At 37.3% G+C, this 23,200-nt stretch overlaps 1 protein-coding gene across 3 annotated transcripts; it reads right to left on the minus strand.

Annotated features, from left to right (window-relative positions):
- Nucleotides 1-4,229: 4,229 nt before the first annotated feature.
- LOC126092470 (uncharacterized) lies at nt 4,230-19,982 on the minus strand. 3 transcript variants are annotated; one of them, XM_049908082.1, is made up of 2 exons: nt 19,683-19,982; nt 4,230-10,360 (listed from the first exon to the last, which is right to left on the minus strand). In XM_049908082.1, the coding sequence occupies exons 1-2, from the start codon at nt 19,858-19,860 to the stop codon at nt 9,759-9,761; spliced, it is 780 nt and encodes a 259-aa protein (XP_049764039.1). In that variant the 5' UTR covers nt 19,861-19,982; the 3' UTR covers nt 4,230-9,758. The 3 variants fall into 3 exon arrangements, 1 of the variants encoding a protein (XP_049764039.1); XR_007521340.1 differs by lacking the exon at nt 19,683-19,982 and adding an exon at nt 18,767-19,412 and having other exon boundaries at nt 10,241-10,360; XR_007521339.1 differs by lacking the exon at nt 19,683-19,982 and adding an exon at nt 18,423-19,412 and having other exon boundaries at nt 10,248-10,360.
- Between the last annotated feature and the right edge of the window lie 3,218 nt (nt 19,983-23,200).

A 23,200-nucleotide genomic window follows, 5' to 3' on the forward strand; every position in this document is an offset into this window, starting at 1 on the left:
AGACAGTCACAAGTTATCTCAGCTTCTGCAATATCTATATTGACAAGGCTTGGAGCAACCTAAGTTCATTCATGGGTCATACAATTAATGCACAAGGAATTCGGCCACCGAAGGAGAAAGCAAAAGCCACAAACAACTTCTCACAGCCTGTGACAGTCTATGAGTAATGAAGATTTCTTGTTCTTGCTAACTTTTATTGTCATTTTGTGCGCCACAAAGCACTGCTGACTGTTTCAATGAATGACTTCTTACAAGGTTCACCTAAACCAAGTGACAAATTACAACAGATTAGCAAAGCAGAAACTGCTATCGCTGAGGCCACGCTCTTAGCACACCCTGTTTCACCAGGTTGATAGATGATGTATCTGCAGCTAAAATAGGTACTGCACTCAGCAAATAGATCAACATTGGCAGCCCTTGGCATTCTTCAGTTAGAAGTGCTGATTATCTCCACCACAGCAGAGCTGGTTACTGTATGGCCATGAGTTATATGCAGCTTATGCTTCCACAAAGAAATTATGATATATGCTTCAAGGCCAACAGTTTACTCTGGTTAATGATCACACGCTGCTAATTTATGCTTTTTGTCAGAGACCAGAAAAGGCACCACTCCATCAACTGTGACACTTTGGCTATGAATAGCACAATTCACAACAAATATTGTCCATCTTGATGGAGAACTCTATACACCAGTAGATGCCCTCTCCTGCAAAGACGCAATTACAGGTGAAGTCAACTTTGAAGCACTCACCTTGGTGCAACACGATAGTGAGCTGCAACAGGCAATCTCATTGCTGCACAATTTGTCCCTGCTACACAATTTTTACCACTCTGGTGACTGAAGTACAACAAGGCTGGTTAAGTGAGGTTTTCTATGGTCAAATATGGACAGAGACTGCAAAGCTTTTGTGCATCAGTGTGTGGTCTGTCAACATAATAAGACCACCCGACAATTCAATGCACCCATTCGCCATTTCATTCCACCCAACCAACGATATGAGCATTTGGACAGATATTTTAGGGTTGTTATTACCATCTGAAGCATACACATACTGCCTAACTGCCACAGACCACTTCATCCACTGGCCTGACGTTTTCCCCATGGTCGATGCCACAGCTGAAACCACATTCTTCAGTGGATGGTTTGATTGTTTCAGAGTCTCTTTCTGAATTGCCACCAACCAAGGCAGGTAATTTTCATCAATTTCTATCCAAGTCGCTTGCTGGTCCGTTAGGCATGAAGCGTATTTGTACTGCAGCACGTCATCCAGCAACAAATGGCTTAGTTGAGCATTTGCACTGCCAGTTAAATGTACGCCTAAGATGCCATGGATCACAATGTTTGACAGAAGCTCTGCCAGTTGTCGTACTGGGTTTCCATGTGATCTTAATACCACAGCAACAGAAGTGGTTTGTGGTCAACCAATTCGATTCTCTGGTGAATTCTTTGGTGGCAGCCTAATGATCTTAATGAGGCATCAGACTTTGTTCAAAAGTTATGTTCGCACATTCGCCAACTGCGTCCAGTCCCACTGAGATAGCAGCATACTAGCCGCCCTTCCATTTTCGCTGCTATCTGGAAGTCTGACCAAGTTTTTCCAGACATGACGCTGTGTGCGAGGCCCTGCAACCAGCGTGTGACGGACCGTATACAGTCCTTGGTCGAGACAAAAAAGACATTTAACCCCCTATTCCATGACATTTATTTAAGGAAACCTATTTCAATGACAAAAATAACTAGGGGTAGGGTCTGACATATAAAATGCTATTTAAGAGGTTGAACATAGGAATTTTGATTTATTCAGTATTTTAGGCTTGTTGATGCATGGCAATAAACTGAAAATATTGATTAATTATTAATCATTCTGTTACAGAGACATGGAAATATACCCTGTCACTAAGCATCATTTTACATGCCTTAACAATCTAACTAGATGTGATCCAAGAGGCAGAAATAATTCACGCTTTCAGCTGCTTTCGTGCATGTTTATGCACCTTCGGCAACAATTTGTTTCTGCCAACATATTTATTCTAAACAAAATCTGACGCAAGCCATTCAGACAGTGTGTGTTGCCAGACGGCAGCATTATGAACATTTGGGTGCTTTCTTTAACGTTATATGTACATTTACGGTTTGTTGCCAAATGGCAGTGCCATGCAACAGAGGGTTAAGATCAATGTTGATGATACCTCAACTATGATTTCCACTAATCACCTAGAATCCGCTTTTAGCATCTTCTATGCTCGCACCTGCAAACCAGAGAAGCTGTAGTGGATTCTGGACAAAATGCCCAAAACATTTGCAGCAGACTTGGTAGAAGCACCACCTAATCACCTGTTGTCACTCAAACAGGACACCTGTTCATTTCCACAGAAAATACCATTGGCATGTGGGAGGATTAGGGGGCAGGAGACTGATGAATTACGATAAAGATGTGACTAAGATTTGTGTGTTGCAGTGTTATTGCTGACTTCTGTTTATTCTCTGTCCTCACATTTATTTTCCCCACTCTGTAATGTTCTTGAGTTATTCACACTCTCACATGTTTGTGCAGATTTAAATGTTGTTAATAAAGTAGGTGCACAAAAAACTGCAACATTATAAAGAAATGCTTAAACCATAACATTTTTAAAAAAAAAAACACTGTACGTAAAACAAATGAAATTTCTTCACACAACACAAACGATGGACACCACAATATAAAACAATATTCAGCAGGATTCTCAAATTTTGCCAGACTGTTCTCTAATATACTGACTTCTACCATGCATATTTCATTACACTGGAAAACTGCAGTGAAAAGAATTGATTATGTACTCGCAACAGCAGCTTGATTGTATTGTTTTTCAAGTAGAGACTGACGTAATCATTCAGGAGACCTAGATCTGGAAATCTTTTTATGAATTTCTTTCAACGTCGAAAGCTGTATATGTCCAATGACTGTACCAGTCCCGTTGTGGCTTTTGGTATCAACAGTTGAACAAGTTCCTTGTCCTCAGGTATGAAACTCAAAACCATTCTTTCACACTGACCATCTCAAGAATCTTAACAATAATAAAGATTTTTTTTTCCTGCACTAGGAAAGAAAACTTCCATCAAATATCTTTTGATGTGGTCATATGTTAGTTTACTATATTTCAGTGCTATTACAAGAACATTTGAGACATAAAAATGAGATTCTCAAATTCTCAGTCCAAACTCTCCATTAGTTTCTTTTAAAAGTATGGAAAGGGAGTAAGGAATTTGCCAGCTGCTGAGACTGTAGGCTGAAATGTTAAGTGAAATTGTCTCTGGGGCACATCTCCATAGGCACTCGTGAAGATTATGCAAACAGTCAGTCAGCTTACGTACCATCAGCAAACGGCAGTATATTGAGGTGATGCATTCAAATATATACTGCCCAGTGCACTATCAGCTGAGAACAGTTGCTGCAACAGATTCTTCACTGTAAGACAATGTTGATTTCAGGATTTGTTTTATATATTAATAGCCATATATAAAGACTGCTATTTGAGGATTATAAAAGAACTACGTCATGTGGTAGCATGCGTTGTTACCACCTTCAGAGGCATCCCTGGTCATTTACGTAGTTTCGAATAATAAATTTTGTTATTTTTGCATACACAGTTCTGTTCACTTTTTGTAAATTCAATAGCCATTTAGTGTCTGCCTCAAAATTATTTACCTTTACTTGCAAGGCCCACTTTTGAAGATCAGTATGATGATCCATAGCCTCTGAAACCTTTTGTAAGGTGCAGCAATGCGTTACCTTCATCTTTTATCATGTTTTGAGCCACAGCGAAGAACACAATTTTCCCAGCAATACAGCTGTGCCACTGAAGTAAGCCACAGATGAAAGTGACCTTTTCCCCTCCTTTCCAATTTTCCAAAATTCAACTGCAGGTTTATTATTTTAAAAATTTAATCTTGTTTCTGAAGAAAGGACTTCATTTGGGATAAAGGACTCCTCATGAGTTTCTGATATATACTCATTCTCAATCATTGCTACGTCAAGGAGCTCCAATCCATCAAGCCACAGGACATTATCTTATTCCATAATAGTCAACTGTCCAACCATGCTATCACAAATCAATACTACAATGGTGTCCTTCAGTTCCACTTCCTGCAAATTAATAGAACTCATGGGGTATTCCACACTAATGAAATCCTATTATCATTTAGAAAATATTAATTGTGTTAACAGTTGGCACCTTCTATAAGTGTAAAATGGTGTATTTTAAACATAATATGCAGTTTCAGTTTGGCAACACGTTTATTCAACAACACAAGTACATTGAATATTGACAAGCGCAGGCAGTCCAAAGAATAATCCAAAGATAAGCCCATCATGTTGATGGCCAAGTACAGAAATCAGTGCACTCAAAAGAGCAGTCCATGAGGGAGGAGATGTTCTGAAGAGTGTAATGTGCGATGGAAGTCCAGTGGCAATGTACAGTTCTATCACACTGCTGCAGAACTGGTGGCACTGGTTTATATAACAGGATATGTTAGTGAGAAGACTGCAGTGTGCGCAGCTCTTGGCATACTCGTGACATGGTCTATGGTGTCAGCAACTAGCAGTACAGACCTGTGCCCCATGAGCTGGTAGGTGGGAAACCACAGTTGTGGCTAGTGAGAAATGATACCGCACATGGTGCCACTGGAGATGGTAAAAAGTGTGTTACCACATTATGCAGTCCTTTTATAAACACGTATTAATGTACAAAACAAGTCCTGAAATCACATTCATCACGTCGTGAAGAACTGTTCTTAACGGATAGCACAATGAGTAGTATGTACAAGAACATATCGTCTCAGCACGGTGCCATTTGCTGATGATACATACGCTGTTTGACTGTTTGCATGATGCTGTTCACGAGTGCCTATGGAGATATGCCACAAAGATACAGAATTCAGTACCTTCCAATGACAAATTGCTTGGTATTCTTTTCATATTTTTTTAAAGAAGCTAATGAATTAGAACTAAAAATCTCTTTGATGCCCAAAATGTTCTTACAACAGCATTGAAATACAGTAAACTAATATCTGACCACATCAAAAGGTATCTGATAAAAGTTTTCTTTCCCAGTATGGGAGAAAAATCTGTATTAATGTTAGATTCTTGGTGGTGTTCAGTGTGAAAGAATCGTTTTTAAGTATCACACCTGAGGAAAATGAACTTTTTCATCTAGTGATCCCAAAAGACTTGACATAATGGGTACAGCTGTTGGACGTATAAGGCTTTCGATATTGGGATTTCCAGATTCGGTTCTGCTGTATGATGGTGACATCAATCTCCATGTGAGAGACTGCAGTCACAAGTACATAATCAATTCTTTTTACCAATGGTTTTCAATGTGCTGAAAGATGTCTGATGCAAATCAGGATATTTAGAGCATCACCCACCACAATTTGATAATCATACCAAAACTTGTTTTTACAGTAAAAGCCTGTTAATGTGGCATCTGACAGTATGGCACACTCAAATTAAATTTATAAGGTCTGCAATGTTGTATGATTTGCTGCTTTCAGAAAATCTTATAAATGTATCAATATCCTTCCTCGTAGATGGAGGTGTTGAGTTTGTTGCATCAGACCCTTCTTCTTCATCGGATTCGATATCTGGTGGTTGCAGTGTTCTCATTGTGCCCCTGTCACATTTTCTGCTATATGTTTGTCTGAAATTACTTTGACTACTGTCAATGTCTGTCCAGTCCAAAACTTCATCTCATGCCAAATTTCTTATTTCATTTTGAGCAACATCTAGCAGTTTAAGAACAGCCAGAATTTTTGCCAAGACTTCCCAAGAGTATCAGGCTTTATTCTGCACCAAAGCAGTTCAGAAAAAAATCTTTATTGTTAATTTTTTGAAAATCCACCACTGAATAGTAGATAATCAATCACAAAAAAGGAATAGGACATTAGTTCTTATTGCAAATGAATAAATGATAAAAATATTGTATGTACTGTAGTATAAACCATAAAAAGTACTGTACTACAGTATAATACTGTACTGTCCTGAACTTAACATAAAATCTTAAAATTGTATGTACTGTAGTATAAACCATAAAAAGTACTGTACTACAATATAATACTGTACTGTCCTGAACTTAACATAAAATCTTAAAATTACATTACAGGATGATGCAATGAAGTCTTACATTTGTTCTCTAAAATGTTGTTTTATACAGTATTAAACATTTTCCACCACTTTAACAAAAGCATACAATGTATGATAAACAATCAAAGGCTTGCTGCCCATTGGCCATTGTCCATTGTTTGCCATGTATCACACTGCTATTTTTGACGATGCTCGTAATCCGGCATTTTCGGTAGTCCAGGGCTGCAAAGATCCTGAAGGTACTGGATTAGCAGGTTTCTACTGTATTGTGTTGCCCACTGTGTACATTATGTAAAGAAATTTTATTTTATGTGCATGGTGTAAAAAAAGTTATGTTTTACACATTACTTTACAGATTATCATTATTGTAATTATTTTGTAAAGTAATGGTGGGTTACTCATTATTTTATATTAATAAAATACAAATATGTAAAAATAACACCACATACAATCAATTTAAAAAGTAAAAATATGATTTAACACATAAAACAAAAATAAGTATAACAAAAATTAGTATAATAATGAATGTTTAGATATTTTAATTAAGTATTTTGTAAATACTCTGACTGCATATTGTGTACAACTTATTTTTGAAAAATGGCATTTTGGAATGCAGCTATACTACAAATGGGTAGATGTTGTATGAAAGCTTCTTTAATTTATGTTGCAACACAAGTTTTCCAAACATAAATTAATGGTTGTGGAGTAGTTTGCAAAATTTCAAATTATTACAGAAATTGATTATAGTAGACTCTCGAATATGCAGCCTAATGTGGTGGAAGGTCAGGTTGGATAACAAAGAAGGTGGACAGACAGGAGTTCTATAAATTCTCTCTTCTGACTCCAGCTGTACCATTCCAAACATCCTTCATTACAACCAAAATTCAATTTTATTAATGTATTCTGACTTCTTACGTAAACCATGGTAGTTACAATTGTTTGATATGCACATACTGCAACCTTCAAAAATTATTACAGGAAACGTAGAACCATCTGCATTCTCAAGTATGAATATATCATTATGCACATTTGAAATGTCCGGTCTAGCAAAAAAGATGAAACTTATAAGTTCGAGGTTTTAAAAAAGTCTTTGAAAGATGAGTGTTTCACATTTTGAGCCTTCTTCCGTGCTGCAACATCCCTCCACTTATGCAAACCGACAATATCACTAATGTACTGCAGCACTACTTAATTCATCTTGAACCCTTTCGAATGTGGTACGAGATTTCTCCTATTATCTAAGTTTGACCCCTCTTCTTGTACTACATCCCCCTGCATAAGCATTTCCATCACATTGTTGCAGGTTAGTTCATCCACTTCATTATTTGCCATCCATTCTCTGATATGCTCCTCATCCTCACAGTCCAGTACATTTCTGAGCAACAAAAGAGTATCACCATTCCGTCTTTGATTTTGGCTCCACATGTCGATTCAAAATGAAGATGTCCACCTTCATAGTCTAAAACAATTTCCCAAGGCCTTACAAGTGACATGTTCGGAATCTCTTCCCAAGTTTGGGCAACCACCTTACAACATGTAGCAAGTCAATCCTCTTCAGAATGCTTACACAGTATCCATTATTATCAATTGCTAATGTCCACGAACTGATCAGATGGTGGCAATAATACTTTTTAAATGTTTCGAGGATGCAATTGTCCATCAGCTGACAAAGAGCATCCATGTTTGATGGTAAAAATAATGCTCTGATATCTCCATGTGTGAGTTGTCACTGGCAAGATGAGAAGGCTCTTCTCGGTAAATTTTGTCTTTCACATATCTCTCTACAGCTGTACAAATTCATTTTGAAACCAGGTTTTAAATATTTCTAAATTCATCCATGCTTTCTTTTGATAAGAATATAGGGGCAGTGATTCCTGATTCTATGTTTCTGAAAGCTCTAGGTTTCCACGATTTCCCTATTAATGTAAGCCTAAGTTTGTAATTGCCAGTTGCATTACTGCAAGCCAATATTGTTACCCATTTCTTACTTTTGTTGTAACCAGGTGCTGCAACACCTGTATTTGAAGCAAGCGTTTTTCTAGGGAGCATCTTTTAATACAAACCACTCTCACAGCAACTGTACAATTGTTCACTATAAGTTCCCTCCTTGTCAATTAACTTTGAAAAGTAGTCTTTAAATAATGGCACAACATTTTTGTCAGTGGATAAAGCCTCTTCACTAATAGTAATCTGGTTAATACTGAATCCCCCCCGGCCCACTGATACAGTCGTCCATCACTGTCAGTAAATTCTGAATCATCTTCTATATGCTCCTGAAATTGCAATGACTTTTCTAGCAAATAGCAGCCCAGTAACCTCTTCCTTTTAAATGTTCACGCCACAAAAATGAAGCTTCCTCAACTTCTTTGAGTGTATCTTTCAACATCGCCGTCCTTGCTTTAATTCCACATCCACTGGCTTGAGAAGGGCACCACTTTTCAATTTCTGCACAATTTTTCTTTTATTATCCAACAGTACTTATTCTTACTCTAGCTCCAAAGCAATAGTTTTGGCTGCTACCCCAGAATGAAATCACTTTACAGCACGTAGTTTCTGATGTATAATCACTACAAGTTGGAAGAGGGCTTCCAAGTATCATTTGTTAAAGAACGGTTCTGGTAATTTATTCAGTACTAACGACACAATTTGCACCATATAACTGTGACTCCAGATGTGATAGAAGCACGAAAGATGCATAAAACATTTTAAAATCCCACACAGCATTGTAGCCAGCACCTGCTTCTTAAAGGTTTGGAAAAGTGCTGTTTGTACAATAAATTAATACTAATTTCATTGTGGTAAAGTATTATTATGATATTAATTAAGTAGGCCATATAGTACAGAGGGTGGATAGTTACAAGCCAGATAGTTTAATTACATTTTAACCTCTATATGATACACACTTTCTGTACTTCATGCTTTCAAAGATAGTCAAACCTAGTATGACACATTACCTTCTGGGTGTGTTTTACCTCTTGAAAGTGAAATTAGGCAGGAACAAAAAATATGTATTGCATTATTTTTAACCCTCTACAGACCTGTCAAGTTTCATCAAGATTATTTATTTACACCTGGGAATGTTGTCTTGTCAGACAAGATGATTGTTCTGCTATGGAGGTGGACCTATTTCATGAAATTTTGAACAAGAAGTTTTTCAAGGAATATAATATTATCTCACGTCATACTATAAAATTCCATTGCATTTATTCAGTGCTAAGACAGTTCTTTCTATTACCTGTGAGCCATGGCAATACCTTCGTTACGCTTGTTTATGACCAACTGAAACATGGTGTCCGGTGCAATGTTACTTTTTTCCCTGTTCATTAAGTTGATTATTTTTGTGTTGTGTGCAAAGAAATGAAGTCAAAAGATGATCTAGGTGTATAATGCAAGAATGAATTTCTTGCTGATTTAACATGTGAGGATTGTATAAATCTACAATGATGAATGTGAGGAAACACTCATCAATCATTTATTAGTATTGCTGACATCTTCCTTTGGTTGACAAAGACTGCAAATACATCTTACGGATTACAAACTCTGGGCTGATGCATGCAGTTCCTGAATCTTTTACAATTTCCTGAAACACTCTTGCCATTATTTGTCAGTTGATCTTTCCTTTGCAGACACATTTAACTAATTTAAGTTGACTGTGCACAAACTTTCACTGCTTGGTAAGGGCCGTCGTTGCCTTTCTTCAATTTTTTTAAATACTTGCAATATTTCAATTTGTGCAATGAGTTTATTTTCCGCATTTAGTGACTGCAGAAATGGTACAAGAGATAACACAAAATGTGTGTCTGCATCACATTCAGCTGCTGTCTTATCTCTAACTGTAAGTGGCTTAGGAAGAGATTTTTCTGGTCTGGTCTGGTTTGATTCTTCATGAACTGTAAGTGACTGAAGGAGAGATTCCTCTGGCCTCTTTGGTTCTTCACTAGCTGTAGGTGAGATGAGCAGAGGGTCCTCTAGCCTCTCCGATTCTGCTTCATATTTCTGGATGAAAATAGTATTAGTTGTAAGTTCATCGCTGGAAAGTGTTTCCTTCTCTTTGATTGGAGTGGTCTCTCTATAGGTACTCCGTGGCTTTATTGATGGCAGGAGAAACAGTAAATTGTCAAAATACACATACTTCCTTCGTTTATGTGAAATTTGCCCCAACTTCAACCTACGCTGTGCCTTTAATTCTCGTGTGAAACACGTGCGTATGTTTTTCCAGCGCTGTTGAACATCTCGCCCTGAAATGAAACAGTAAAAGAATAAACTGCTGTGTCACCAAATAGAACCACAGTATTTCATTTATACTGAAGCAACTCCCTGCAGCACTCATGGAATTTGTCAAACACATCACTTCTCTCATATGTTGTTGTGGGGTTTTCTAGAACTATGAGTACTAACTAGCACATGGGTAAGTAATCACTTATGACTCAAAGGCAAATTACTTACTCTCAAAATGAAAGTACAAGGTCATGTCAGGCAAAGAAAGCATGTGTGGTATATTATCTAGATATAAATAAAAATGTAAATATGTGTTTCTCCAGAAGCTCTTCACCAATTGGTCTGAAATATCCAAGTGCTTTGCTAAATTGAATTTTCATAGATTCAGATTTATTTTCATTTTGACTTAATTATTTAATGTGACACTGTGTTGGAACCGAACTGTGTCGTTTACCATAGCGTTCATTTCTCGCACCATTTGTTAGAAATTGGGAATGGTAAGGTGCCAGTTAATATGATCTCAAGATGAATTTAATCGCCTCATAACTTCTGCAATTTAGTATGTCAAAAGAAGAATTTGCTGAAAAAATTTGCAATATTCAAACCAATGATGACGATTCTCTAAAGGCCTTGGATGCAGATTTCTGGACCTGTGTTATCAGGTGGGGAATTGTAAGCCTCGCTGTGGTAGATCAGGTGTGCACTACACAAAGGAAGCCTTTACTCAAGTAGCAGAGAACTTGTGGAGCGCACATGTGGGTTTTGTAGGCTAGGCAGTAGACTGAGGTTCTCTGGCGAACACCCACCAGACGACTCACAGATAGCGAAGTCAGTCTGCGTTCAGAGTAAAGACATCGTGACAGTCAAAATTTTATCAGTAAATTGTAGTATTTTTAACAAACTTTCTGAATTTACTGCCCTCCTGCAAACTTCTCACACTTAAATTATTCTCGGGATGGAGAGCTGGCAGCAACATGAAGTTGAAATCCCACACACACACATGTGCTTGTACCCTTCTGACGGAATGGCCCCCTATTCACTAGCCCTCAACCATGAACAACGCAAACATGTTACCATCCGCCACTAGCCCTGCTGACACGCGAGTTGTCCCATGCGACATGCCAGATTTTCTGTCACCACTACACCCCGTGCCAACAGCCTGAAGGCAGCTAAGTGTAGTCAAAAGCGCATTTAGCCATTGGCGAACTGCAGCCAGCTGATCCTTTGTTTTAGTGGACAGATTATGCCCATTGTAAAAATGTTTCTTATCAGCCAGAAGGAAAGTAGAAATTAATGACAAAGGCAATAATTAAGACATATGTATCATCAAGTGGTATAGGTTCATGTGATATGAGAAGACACTAGCTCCAAATGAACTTCCTGAAGAAGGAATTGCAAAGGCAACAAACCATTTGATATCTCTACATGTGTATGAGAAACACTATTCTACAAGCTGAAAGGAGAAAACTTAAGCCCACTCACCATCACTCTACATTCTTGCTTCAATGTACACAAAACATTGTTTACTAGGAAAGCTTTTAACTTCCTGTGCAACAGCTTTGCTTCATAGGTTTTTAACTCTACAGCGGACACACCAATTTTCATAACACAAGCAGGCATATAGCATACATTTAAAGAGTAGTTATCTTCGTGTGACCAAGGTAAACATGTAAGGGCGGAATCATAGTTTAAGCTTAGTTTAATGAAACATCGATAAAATAATCTCACATAATATGCACTAAACCACTGTTTAACTTAACAATAATAAAAACTTTCATTATATTACTCTACTGCAAGGACAAGTATTATCCCACAGTAATAACCCACTCGAAGCATTTAACAGCGGAGCTGCATCGGATCCCAACAAACTTCTTATTCGATTATTCATTATCATAGGCAACTGCTTCATTGTGGGACTGTGCACCTAGCTCATAGTGTTGGTCAGTTTCTTGCACAGATTGTAAATTTTTTCGGACCTACCTCACTCTTTATTTTATATTTCTGCTTCTCTCATGGGCGAATGACGACACAATTAATCACAGTGTTAGCTGAAGCAATAACGAGGGAATAGTTATTGGTTCACCATTGTGGAACAACAATGGAACGGTGCAAAACAATTTTATTTGTAGAACGAGATTTTCACTCTGCAGCGGAGTGTGCGCTGATATGAAACTTCCTTACATATTAAAACTGTGTGCCGGACTGAGACTCAAACTCGGGACCTTTGCCTTTCTGGCAGAACTGAAGCTATGAGGATGGGTAGTGAGTCGCACTTGGCAGAGCACTTGCCCGTGAAAGGCAAAGGTCTCAAGTTTGAGTCTCGGTCTGGCACACAGTTTTAATCTGTCAGGAAGTTTCAATTTTATTTGAGTTTAGTGCGCTTTATATGTAGGCATGTCCACTCAAGAGTTAAAGTACAGCTTGTTGAACTATATCTACCAATTAATGACAATTGTTCATTATTTTTAATTTTGTGTTCTGTCTGAAGTAGTCACCCTTACTTAGAACGTCATAATTATGTGTACTACTACATTTATTTACTTTGTTTTATTTTTCATAAAAGTATAATAAATTTATATAAATAAAAGGAATATACTATTAAATATTTATGCTGGATAAACATTTCACAACAGGACTCTCTGGACCTTAGGCAATGCATTAACCTAATTGCTTTCTTCTGTAACACTAATATACTATTCAGATGGAGGTCTGCCACACAGTTCAATACAATTATTAAGAAATGGATCAATTGTGCCATTGTATACTATTTATAAGGTTTGGCTTCAAGTTATTTTTGCCATTCTCTTGTGAGACAGTTGTTTTAAATGTTAGTAGCTGGGATCTGTTGATGTTATGTGTCTAGGCCTTTGTGTAGAAAATATGTGGTTACTTCCATTACACCCTTAGTTGCAATTGACTGTAATGTCTCAAAGTCTCTCTCATAAAATAAGAGGGAAGTGTCACTGGTGTAGCTTATAAGATGTGAGCTAAAGGGTTGTACCATGTCACTGAAATGAAGCTAGAAGAGGAAGGGACCAAGGACTGACCCCTGCAACACCCCCTGGATTGCTTTACCTCTGGTAGTCTGGAAATCTATTGACTGATTGATTAACTGAGAGGGGTTATGGGACCAAATGGCGAGATCATCAGTCCCACAATTCAAAAGTTAGCCACAGAGGAAAGTGGGTCCCCTAATTTGTATGAAAGTTTAGTACACTGCTTGCAATTTGTCAAGTACGTGGACAATAAATGCTTTGATGAGTCTTTGATGTGTATGCCTTCAGTTTCTTTACAAAAGCCTACAGTCGACTGAGTGAAAGGCTTTGGAAAGATCTAAGGATATGCCCGTGCTCTCCATTCCTTCGTCTTGGAGGGTTTACACTTTGTGGAGAAATACAGTAACCACAGTTGTTGCACAGCGATCTTTCCTGTGGTTTAACAATTTCTTTCATGCATTTTTTAACTATGGCACTTGACGTACCATCCCATCCAACTGAGTGTTTGTTCCTTTATGTGTGAATTATCTATTTCATTTTCCTTGATCTTGTCAAATTCAAAATCCATTATTTGAGTAACGTGATTTGTGCATGTTTAGTGCATTAGATTTCCTGTTGGTGATATGAAACGTTTATTAAAAAGGTTACATACTGCTTTTGAGTCTTTTGTAATATTAACATCCTATACATTGCATAAGGGTTTGTTATCCCTAGTTGCGGAGATTTTTCACTACTTACTGATCAGTTTCCAGGAGGCTTTGCTTACTTTAGTGAACCCTGGTATTTCATTACCATGGACTAGTTTTCTAAGGTTTGAAATTTCTACTTTAACGGCTTTCTTAGCCATGTTACATTTTTGATTAAAAATATGCTGTCTTGTTGATTTGTGCAGGACATCTAGGTAAGGAACATACTGCCCAAGTTTAACAAGGTTGGCAGGAAGTCTGAGTTTGTTATTGCTTCCATTCTGAGTGTTTGTTGGCCATCTCTGCATTTCTGTAATTTGGCAGAAAGACTCAAAGTGCCTCAGTAGAATAATGTAAAACTCACCCCGTTAGCCATCTGGCCCTTCCACATGGTAGATTGTATTCCATTTCTCATCAGCTAGTTTAGTTTTAAGAGAGTTGGTGCTACTGTTATTCAAAGCTCAGTTCTTTATAAAATTTTTCGTTGTTCTTTTAGAAGCTGATTTTCTGTATTCTATTTATTGTGAAAGGTAGTCTGAATAATTAAAGTCTATGTTGTTATACTTAATTGATAATTATTGTATAATATGTTCTGGTAGAACTAGAAGCTGGGATCCTGGTGTCCAAAGAAACCATATTTCTAATTTATTTTATGAAGTTAATACGTCAAAAAGTTTCAAATTAGCTATGTTGCTCGAGTTTGCATCAATAATAAGGTCTCCAAGTACAGTAAGGTCATTGGAACCAGTCTGCCTAATTATGTTACAGAAACTGTAAAGCAAATGGTAGTCTATATTCCTATTACTTTATGTTTTGCTTTTTAGCAATCTCTTCTAGTTGGATTACAATACCACCCACTTCTAATGTGCACTCTTCGCTGGATTGCTCAATATGAGCAAGACCCTTACACGGAAATTGTTCAGTGACATAGATTTTCACACCACCAGTCTCATACTGTTTTCTACAACTGTTTGTCAGTACATAACCATCTAGAGTATAGTAGCTAGCTTTAATGCATTTTAGACCATTTTCAGTTAATAATAACAAATATGACAAGTTCTCATTTACAAATACCTTTAGTATACTGAGTTTATTTCTGACACACTGCACATTCAGATGTATCATCCTAAAGTGGTGTAGAGGTTTTGTCTCTTTTTATATGTTTGTGGAAGTTGCAGTACCCTGTGCAAGTGGAAGCAAGATTATCTTCACTGTTGCACTTATCTTTTATACATGTGATTACATTAGATACCTAGGGTTCACACACACATCTGTACTAGAGTCAGCATAGGTTGATCCCTGACAGTTTCAGTGGGCAATGTGCGGCAGCTTTTGTTTTTCCCCAGCTTCGAGTCCGGAAGACATACAAACTCCCAAGATGGCTTACAGGCCATTAAATTTATATCTTCATTCTACAGGGTATTCCCAGAGCATCTTCAAAAACATTTGAGCCTCAGAGTTGGAATAAATCAACTAACCAACATATTCTGGGTGTGGTTAAGAAAATTAGCTGCTGCCATAGGAAAGGCCAAATTATTAATCTTTTATGGGTACATTGTCATGTAAGCATAAAATACAATGAGAAAGTGAACATCTTAGCTGAACAAGCAATATCAGCAGGCAAATTCGAAACTACAAACCATTGTATAAAGATTATATGCATGGCATCCAGCATCTTGCTCTACTCCAGTGGCAACAGAAGGGGAATGAAACCAAACAGCAGAAAGGTAGTTATTATGCAATGCAGCAACTTCAAATCATTTTCATACCATGGTTCAAGAGGTCCCATTTGAACCATTTCATGATATCAACCATAATTTGTCTTTTATTCAACAATGCTTCCTTGCCACTTCATTTACATCGAATTAACTTTAGCAGTTGTCCTGCATGTGAATTTAACTCCGAGACAATCGGTGATGTAGCTTCTCACCTATTACACTAAAACACAGTCATCTACGTAGAGTAATTGGCAATTTCTTTAAGAAAAGTTATTTCAGTCTGTAGGAGACGTACAGATTGTAGTGAACTCTACTTCGTTGTGGACATGATCATTCATCTATGGTATAGAAGGAGTTGTCAAGGAGATATGATTTAAATTTATTTTTGAAGCTATTACTGCTGTCTGTCAGACACCTTATTGCATCTGGTAATTTGTCAAAAAATTTTATAGCAGCATATTTTACCCCCTTCTGTGCCAAAGATAGGTTGAGCAAAGGATAGTGTAAGTCTTTCTTTTTTCTGGTATTATAATCATGAATGTCACTGTTGTTTTTAAACTGGTCCATGTTGTTGAGAAAAAAATTTCATTTGTGAGCAGATGTATTGTGAGGCTGTTTTAAGAATTCCCAATCTTTTAAAAATATGCCTACAAGATGTGCAACTATGAACCCCATATTTTATGCTGTACCAATATTGTTATATTCTTTCCAAAAAATGGATATCTGATGATTAAGCAGAGATGATTATCTAAAAAACGAGCTATTGTTTTTACCTGCAGCCATTTGTGCTCTGCAGCTGAAATCTGGCAACAGTGTTGCTAGCTGTCAGGGATCATCTTGCACTGACTCTACTATAGTTACCCTGGTTAATTACTGCTGTATTGTTTATTTTCTGTACTAAAGTTTCATGAATATAACCTAGCAGTATTGGTTCCTTCCTATTGCTGAATAGGGCAGAAAGACCTTTCATTCCATTCATTAACCTTAATTTTCCCTTCAGTAGATAGTAGCAAAGGAGTAAATCAAACATGTCACACAGAGGTACACATCTGTACAACACATCATCTGAGGTGAAACATGGTATTTTGTATTCACACACTTGTGGTGGCCATAATACAAATGCATACATAATCAAAATGTAAATGACAATATTAAAGATTAGCAAAAATCTATGAATTCTAGACCACAAGTTCATAGTGCCAGGTCAGTCTCACATGAAATGTGCTCAGATAAATAAAAGTTGAATGTTCTATAATAAGGATACAATGAACCAAACTGCACTAATCAAGCTTATGACTTCTGCGAAGGTATCAACAGATCAACCCACTAAGACCATCTCTGACCAACAAATTTCCATTTCCCATTACAGAGGAGAATCAAAGACCAAGATAATTTGTTATAACTGACACACAACATGTTCCATTCTTTTCAGAAGAAGCTTCCAAATGAACCAGTGGCACCTTACTTCCCATAGACTGCTGGAAATGTCAAAGTCAATGAAGATGTGTAATCAATCACCAAGTTACAAGTGCCCATTAAAGGAGCAATATGGAACACAATTAGCCCAAACTTCAGTACACTATATTATCCCTACTGCAGTTTCATAAGTTATATATAGCTTGTGACCCAGGACATTTGCTGAAATTAATTTTTTTAGAGGGGGCGGGGGGTGTAAGGCTTTTAAAATTACTGTTTCTTTATATCAATGAATTGGTTGGTTTTGAAATGTGTCATGTCATGCCACAGAAACTATTGGTGACACAAAAAATTTCGGAAAGCAAGTGCTGCCTGATGAGACCTTCCCTCAACCCGTCCTTTGCACGTGCCTATGACTGTGTTATCTATGTAGACACTGTAAAGTGAAATGTATTCCAATTGCTACCAAAGTCATTTCTTGGTTTTGCTTGTTAGAAATTGTATGATATAATTCTGTAGGCTAATGTGTTACTATTACTTGCAAATAATTTTTATAATAAGGAAAAAATCAAGAAATGTTTCATTATTTGTTTAGCGTCCTTGTTTCTAAATGTCATGATATAGGATTACATGATCTTTATAGCTAACAAGACATGAAAGATATATGATTACATGTTCCCTAATAAAATATTCTTACGTATAATATGAAACCACTCACATTAACAAGTCGTAATATACTAAATGTCGTAATATACTAAATTAGATAACTAAATGAGTACAATTTAGTTTTCAGTTTAGCACTTCGGATACTGCATGACAAAGGAAATACACTGCTCTATTTTGAAAGCTGATAATTTAAGTATTTCTTGACACCATAAAACTTTTTCTAATTAGCATTTCTGAGTTCTTTTTGAATATATGGAATTTTGATATTCTTTTAATTTCCTTTGGTAGTTCACTAAACAGGATTTTAGGCAGATAATGAACACTTTTATGATACATGGTTCTTATATGAATTTCTCTATGAAAATCGTTTATTTCTTGTTTTGTAATTGTAGAGTTGACAGTGCCTTCAGAAAAATATAGGCTACTTTTATAAATATAGGTACATGGTAGGGTCATGATTTTTAATTCCCTTTGCAATTACTTTAAGGCTATGGAATTTATGATCAGTTTTTAAAATTTCTAGATTGATACCCATTTTTCCCAAAACTGTTTTATCCATTAATTAATTGATTTAAATTATTTATTAACTTTCATAATTACCCTTTCAATTGCTTTTGAGAATCCAGATGATGGCAATTGGTAACATTAGACTAGTCACCCTTCTTGTAAATTGGCTAGACAATCCAATATTTTAGTTTTTTCTGAGAAGACTCCTGTGCTAAATGACACATTAGTGTTGTCAGCAGGTTGGGAATCTATGCATCTTGCACTGTGCTTCATTGCCTTGTCTGAAGTCCCAACACAGCCACAAGACATTTTATTTTTTAAATGTTTACAGTATTATGTACTGCAAATGCAGTAACAGTGTACAGAACATTGGGAGTTGTTTTATTCGAGCATTTTTTTTTTTTATTGAAGTGGTTTTAAACATACTTCTCGCCTACCTTACATTGTTGGTCCAAGTCACAAGCATTTTGGTTAATGGGGTAAAAGTGGAGACACTTTTAGTATAATTTGTATATATTCAACACTGAGTAGTTAGCAGCTTCATATTATGCTTTCGTTCGTCAGGAATATTGCGAAGGGAACACAAACAGTTTTTGTGGATTTTTTTATTCGCCCGGCTCTCGAGTGCACGTTTTCTAAGAACACATGTAACAAGATTATTCCACAATGGATAGTCAGAACTCAATAACGGTCAACCTAAGTCCTTCAGTCTGAACTTTCGTTATTCCTCCACTCTGCTTGCAAATAGTTGCTGATTTAACTCTGTTTATTTTTAACTTATTTTTACTCTATGTTCTCGTAAGCGGCGTAACTGCATGATCTTCCATGCATTAAGCCTGCCCACACAACTGACAATACACTTATAAAAGGTCCTCACTATAAAAGCATGAGTGCAAAGAAACTTGGGAAATGAAACGATGGTTTTTGTGGGTGGCATTCCTGAGCAACAGCATTCGTCACTTAGTCAACATTTTAGACGGTGTACTCGCATTGGAAGAAATAAATGGAATCCCAAGCTTCTCGCCCAACAATACTTGGGTAGGACATTAAAAGCCCACTGTTGCTTTTCGCAATCGTGGCAATGAAAATAGTAATGGCTACCGGTTCTGCTTGACAAAGCACTCCCAGATTCAGAGTTTTGAGCAATATGTCTTATTAATTTTGAATTAAGGTTATTCAATTAAGTATGTAATCGTTGTTTACTGTGGAATGGATGTTTGTAAATGCTACCAAATAAATTTTAAATTTGTTCCCCACGTTAATTGTTGGGAAGTTTTCTTTTTAGTCTAGAAAAGAACAGGCATTTTCAGTGGAAATTGGCGTTTTTATTAAACGTAATTCAAATGGTATTACCTGTTGTTGCTTTTTGTTCAGCTGTAAGATTATTCCACGCAGGAAACAATGTTTCGTAGACCTCCTCCCATAACACCCTTTTTATAATTTGATCGTTGGATTCCTTGTGCCCAATATTGTATAAAGGAGGCCGTTTCTCAATCTCCTTTATAAGACGTATGTTGTCAAAAAGTACCATACCCTCTAATTGCACGTTACATTCAATATCCAAATGAGTGAATGAGCAACTGAACTGTAGCTCAACTGATCGAGATGTTGTCCGACTAGAGAATTGAAAAGTTGCCCAACTATCGCATCACCACTTCGCGCAATTCTGCGCAGTTACAGGCGCCACGTAAGCAAGCGTCCCCCTTCCGCCCCCTCCACTTTTCGGAACCTTCTCAATGGCCAATAATGGCGACGTTTTTAGGCTGCGACAGATGAAATGTTTACATTAACGAGGCCGCGCATATTTCGTCCATCAAACTCAAAATGACGCATGATCACGCCTGTAAGTTAGGGTACACAAACAACACGCGCTGTCTATGCTGCGCGCACATAATTTTATACGGCAATTACGTGACATTTTCTGACGCATTATTAAGCTATCTGCAAACACACTCTCAATTTCTGTAGTTTCTAATTTTATTGCATTTCACTGCGATGAATAACTCAAACTCTATTACCTTTCGGATACCAAGTTCTTATCATAAAATAGGCAAAAATACCGCATTAAGGGTTTCAATATTAGGTATTAGAACAGTAAACACTCCCTTGTCAAGTATTCTTAGAAGTACATAATTTTTGTTATTTCCTATCACACAGTGTTTTACATAGTACTAGAATTTGTTTCCCAGATTTCACACATCAACATTTTAAGGGCTGCTCCTGCACAATGTATAAACAAATGTTTAGAAACAGACAAGTATAGTTGCATTAATAGAAAGTTGTCCTCACCAAAATCCATAGCTTATTTGAGGTTTGTGGTGTTTTTTTAGGTAAACTACAACAAAGACACTGAAAGTAGTACAGGTGATTTTCATGGGAGTCTGAATCGTTACAGCTGTTGCAGGGATACAAACATCGAGATCCTGCCAGTGTTCTGTATTTTCTAAAACCTGCTTCTATAGAACCTGCTGGGGCCTTTCCTGGCAAAATAAAATAATAATTAATTAATTTGAAGTCTTATGTACAACACTTAGTCAGTCTAACTGAGCATGAGTGGTGTGAAATATAGCTACAAGTTTGCACTGGACTATATACCTATATGAGTACCCAACATCTGACCGGCACAAAAATTAAATGAGCTGCATGGTCATAGTTGCGCAGATACACCACCAATGTCCTGTCCTGATCACAAACATTTTTTTACTGAATCACTTCTCGTTACACAATTCTTACCTTTAAAGGACATAATCACATTGTTATAAAGTACCTCAGCGTAATTACTGATGTCATGCATAAGTGCCTACTTTGCATTTGGTTTACTGGTATATTTTGTTAGATGTAGAGAGTGTAAGGAAGGTAATGTAAGAGTTCAATGCTGCAAACTACAGCAATTGCAGAATATATGCATCTTGGAAAATCCAGATCAAAAACCATGGAGAAATCTGCCAGTAGAAACTGCCCACACCATTTGGTCACTTTATGAAGCTGGTGACATCAGGAGGGCCATGCCTGGAATAAAGGATTCTATTTCAATGAAGGACAGCAATGGTCAGAAAATTAAAGTTTCACAGGGACATGTTTTTGTAATTTAAAGCAGGCATACAGAAACTGTGTTCTACCAGGCCCTAGTGGTACACACAAGGTGCGTGTATGTGCCATTCACCAAAATTTGAAACTTATGATTGAAAATGCAAGGTTGAACTCAATAACAAGTGGAGAAATACAGACATACAAACATTGTCTTGCAAAGGTTCTTTGCAATCCACCATCAATAGATTGTCACTTTTGAGACTTTAATTCTTGTCCTGGAAATCAAGAAGTCGAGGTCATACTTCAGAAGGCATTTGAAGAAAAGCTGATAGACAGTGTCATTGTCTGAGTGAGGATTTCTGTGGACAGGTGTGAATTAGAAACGAAGCAAAATCAACAACAGAATTCAACAATATTAGGAAAAGGTCAGACTGTTACTCAGAATAAAGATGACTCATTGAGCTACAAAAAGGCACAACACAAATAGTGTTACACATTATAGTTTCTTCAGAAAAGAAAACCACACATTTTCACACAAGCAAGTGCTCCTCATGCACACATGGCCACAACCACTGGCAGCTCATCAATTTATTTTGCAAAACAACTAAGTTCACTCATGAAACATGTTAGAGGAAGCCTACAAGATTTACAGTTTTCTGTGTAAGAACTAACCATTTTTGATACAGAATGGGTTCCAGAGCTATCAATGGCCTAGTGAGCAAGTCACTATCCATCTAATTGTTGTGTGCTATAAAGAAGAAACAGAGCATCTCAGTTATGTCGTTATTCCAGACTGTCTTGAACACAACACTATGAGTGCCCACTGCTTCCAGAAAAAGATCAGGACTTCTTGAGAAAGAACTTTGATCCTCTTTTTTTTAAAAAAAAGAAGTGTCCAGAAATGAAGTAACAAATTCGTAGGAAATGGTGCAGTAGGGGTAAGATGAATATGCTAGTGCATTGCAGATGTAAAAGTTGTTGCTGTTGCTGCTGCAAACAACAGAGTGGCTTCCTGGCATAACTAAGCACGTGTTTTGATGTTACAGGTACTTTGAGAGCTGTTATGTTACTGTGTATAAGACGATAGCCTTGGGAGTGGAACAAAGGTTGTCGGTTGGTGAAATTCGTACAAGATTTAATTGCTGATTCCTAAAACCTGGACCTATTGATAAGGCAGTTCAACAGTCAGTGAACAAGTTTAATACAGTGGACAAGGCTGTTCAGCAGCCTCTGCTGCCTGAATTAGAGATATTAGAACACCCACTGAACACAGTCAAAAATCAAAGCGGTGATTGTCGGTGGAACTTGACCACTCTTGATTGTACATAAAGTGTTTCAACACACTGTTGGGAGGAGGGAGGGGGGGGGGGGAAGCTGTACAATCTGTGGGTTCTCCACCAATTACATGACAAGGATTTGGTAGAATACATGAACATGTGCCAGGATTTCCATCAAGCAGGTGCAAATTGCAAGATCCTCAGCCAGATCCAATTTAGTAACAAGACAACTTTCCAAACTTGTGGAGGGGTTAACCGACATAACTCTCATCTGGGCTCACACACCCCCACTGGAGCACCTGGAATTCGCAAAGAAATGTGTGGGTGGAAATATCCACTGACAAAATCTAGGGCCTGTTCTGCTTTACCGAAAACCCCATCAACGTGGCAGTGTACCTGGATATGCTGCAACAGTTTCTTTTAACACAGTTTGTGCAGGATTAATGTATTGTTTATTTCCACCAGGACGGGGTACTGTGCCATTACATTACAGATAAGTGTACAGTTTTGACTGACGTGTTTCCTGGACAACGAATTGGGTGCACAGGACTCATGATCCCATTG

The sequence above is a fragment of the Schistocerca cancellata genome, chromosome 7 (genome assembly GCF_023864275.1).
Source record: "Schistocerca cancellata isolate TAMUIC-IGC-003103 chromosome 7, iqSchCanc2.1, whole genome shotgun sequence".
NCBI classification, from domain to species: Eukaryota; Metazoa; Arthropoda; class Insecta; order Orthoptera; family Acrididae; genus Schistocerca; species Schistocerca cancellata.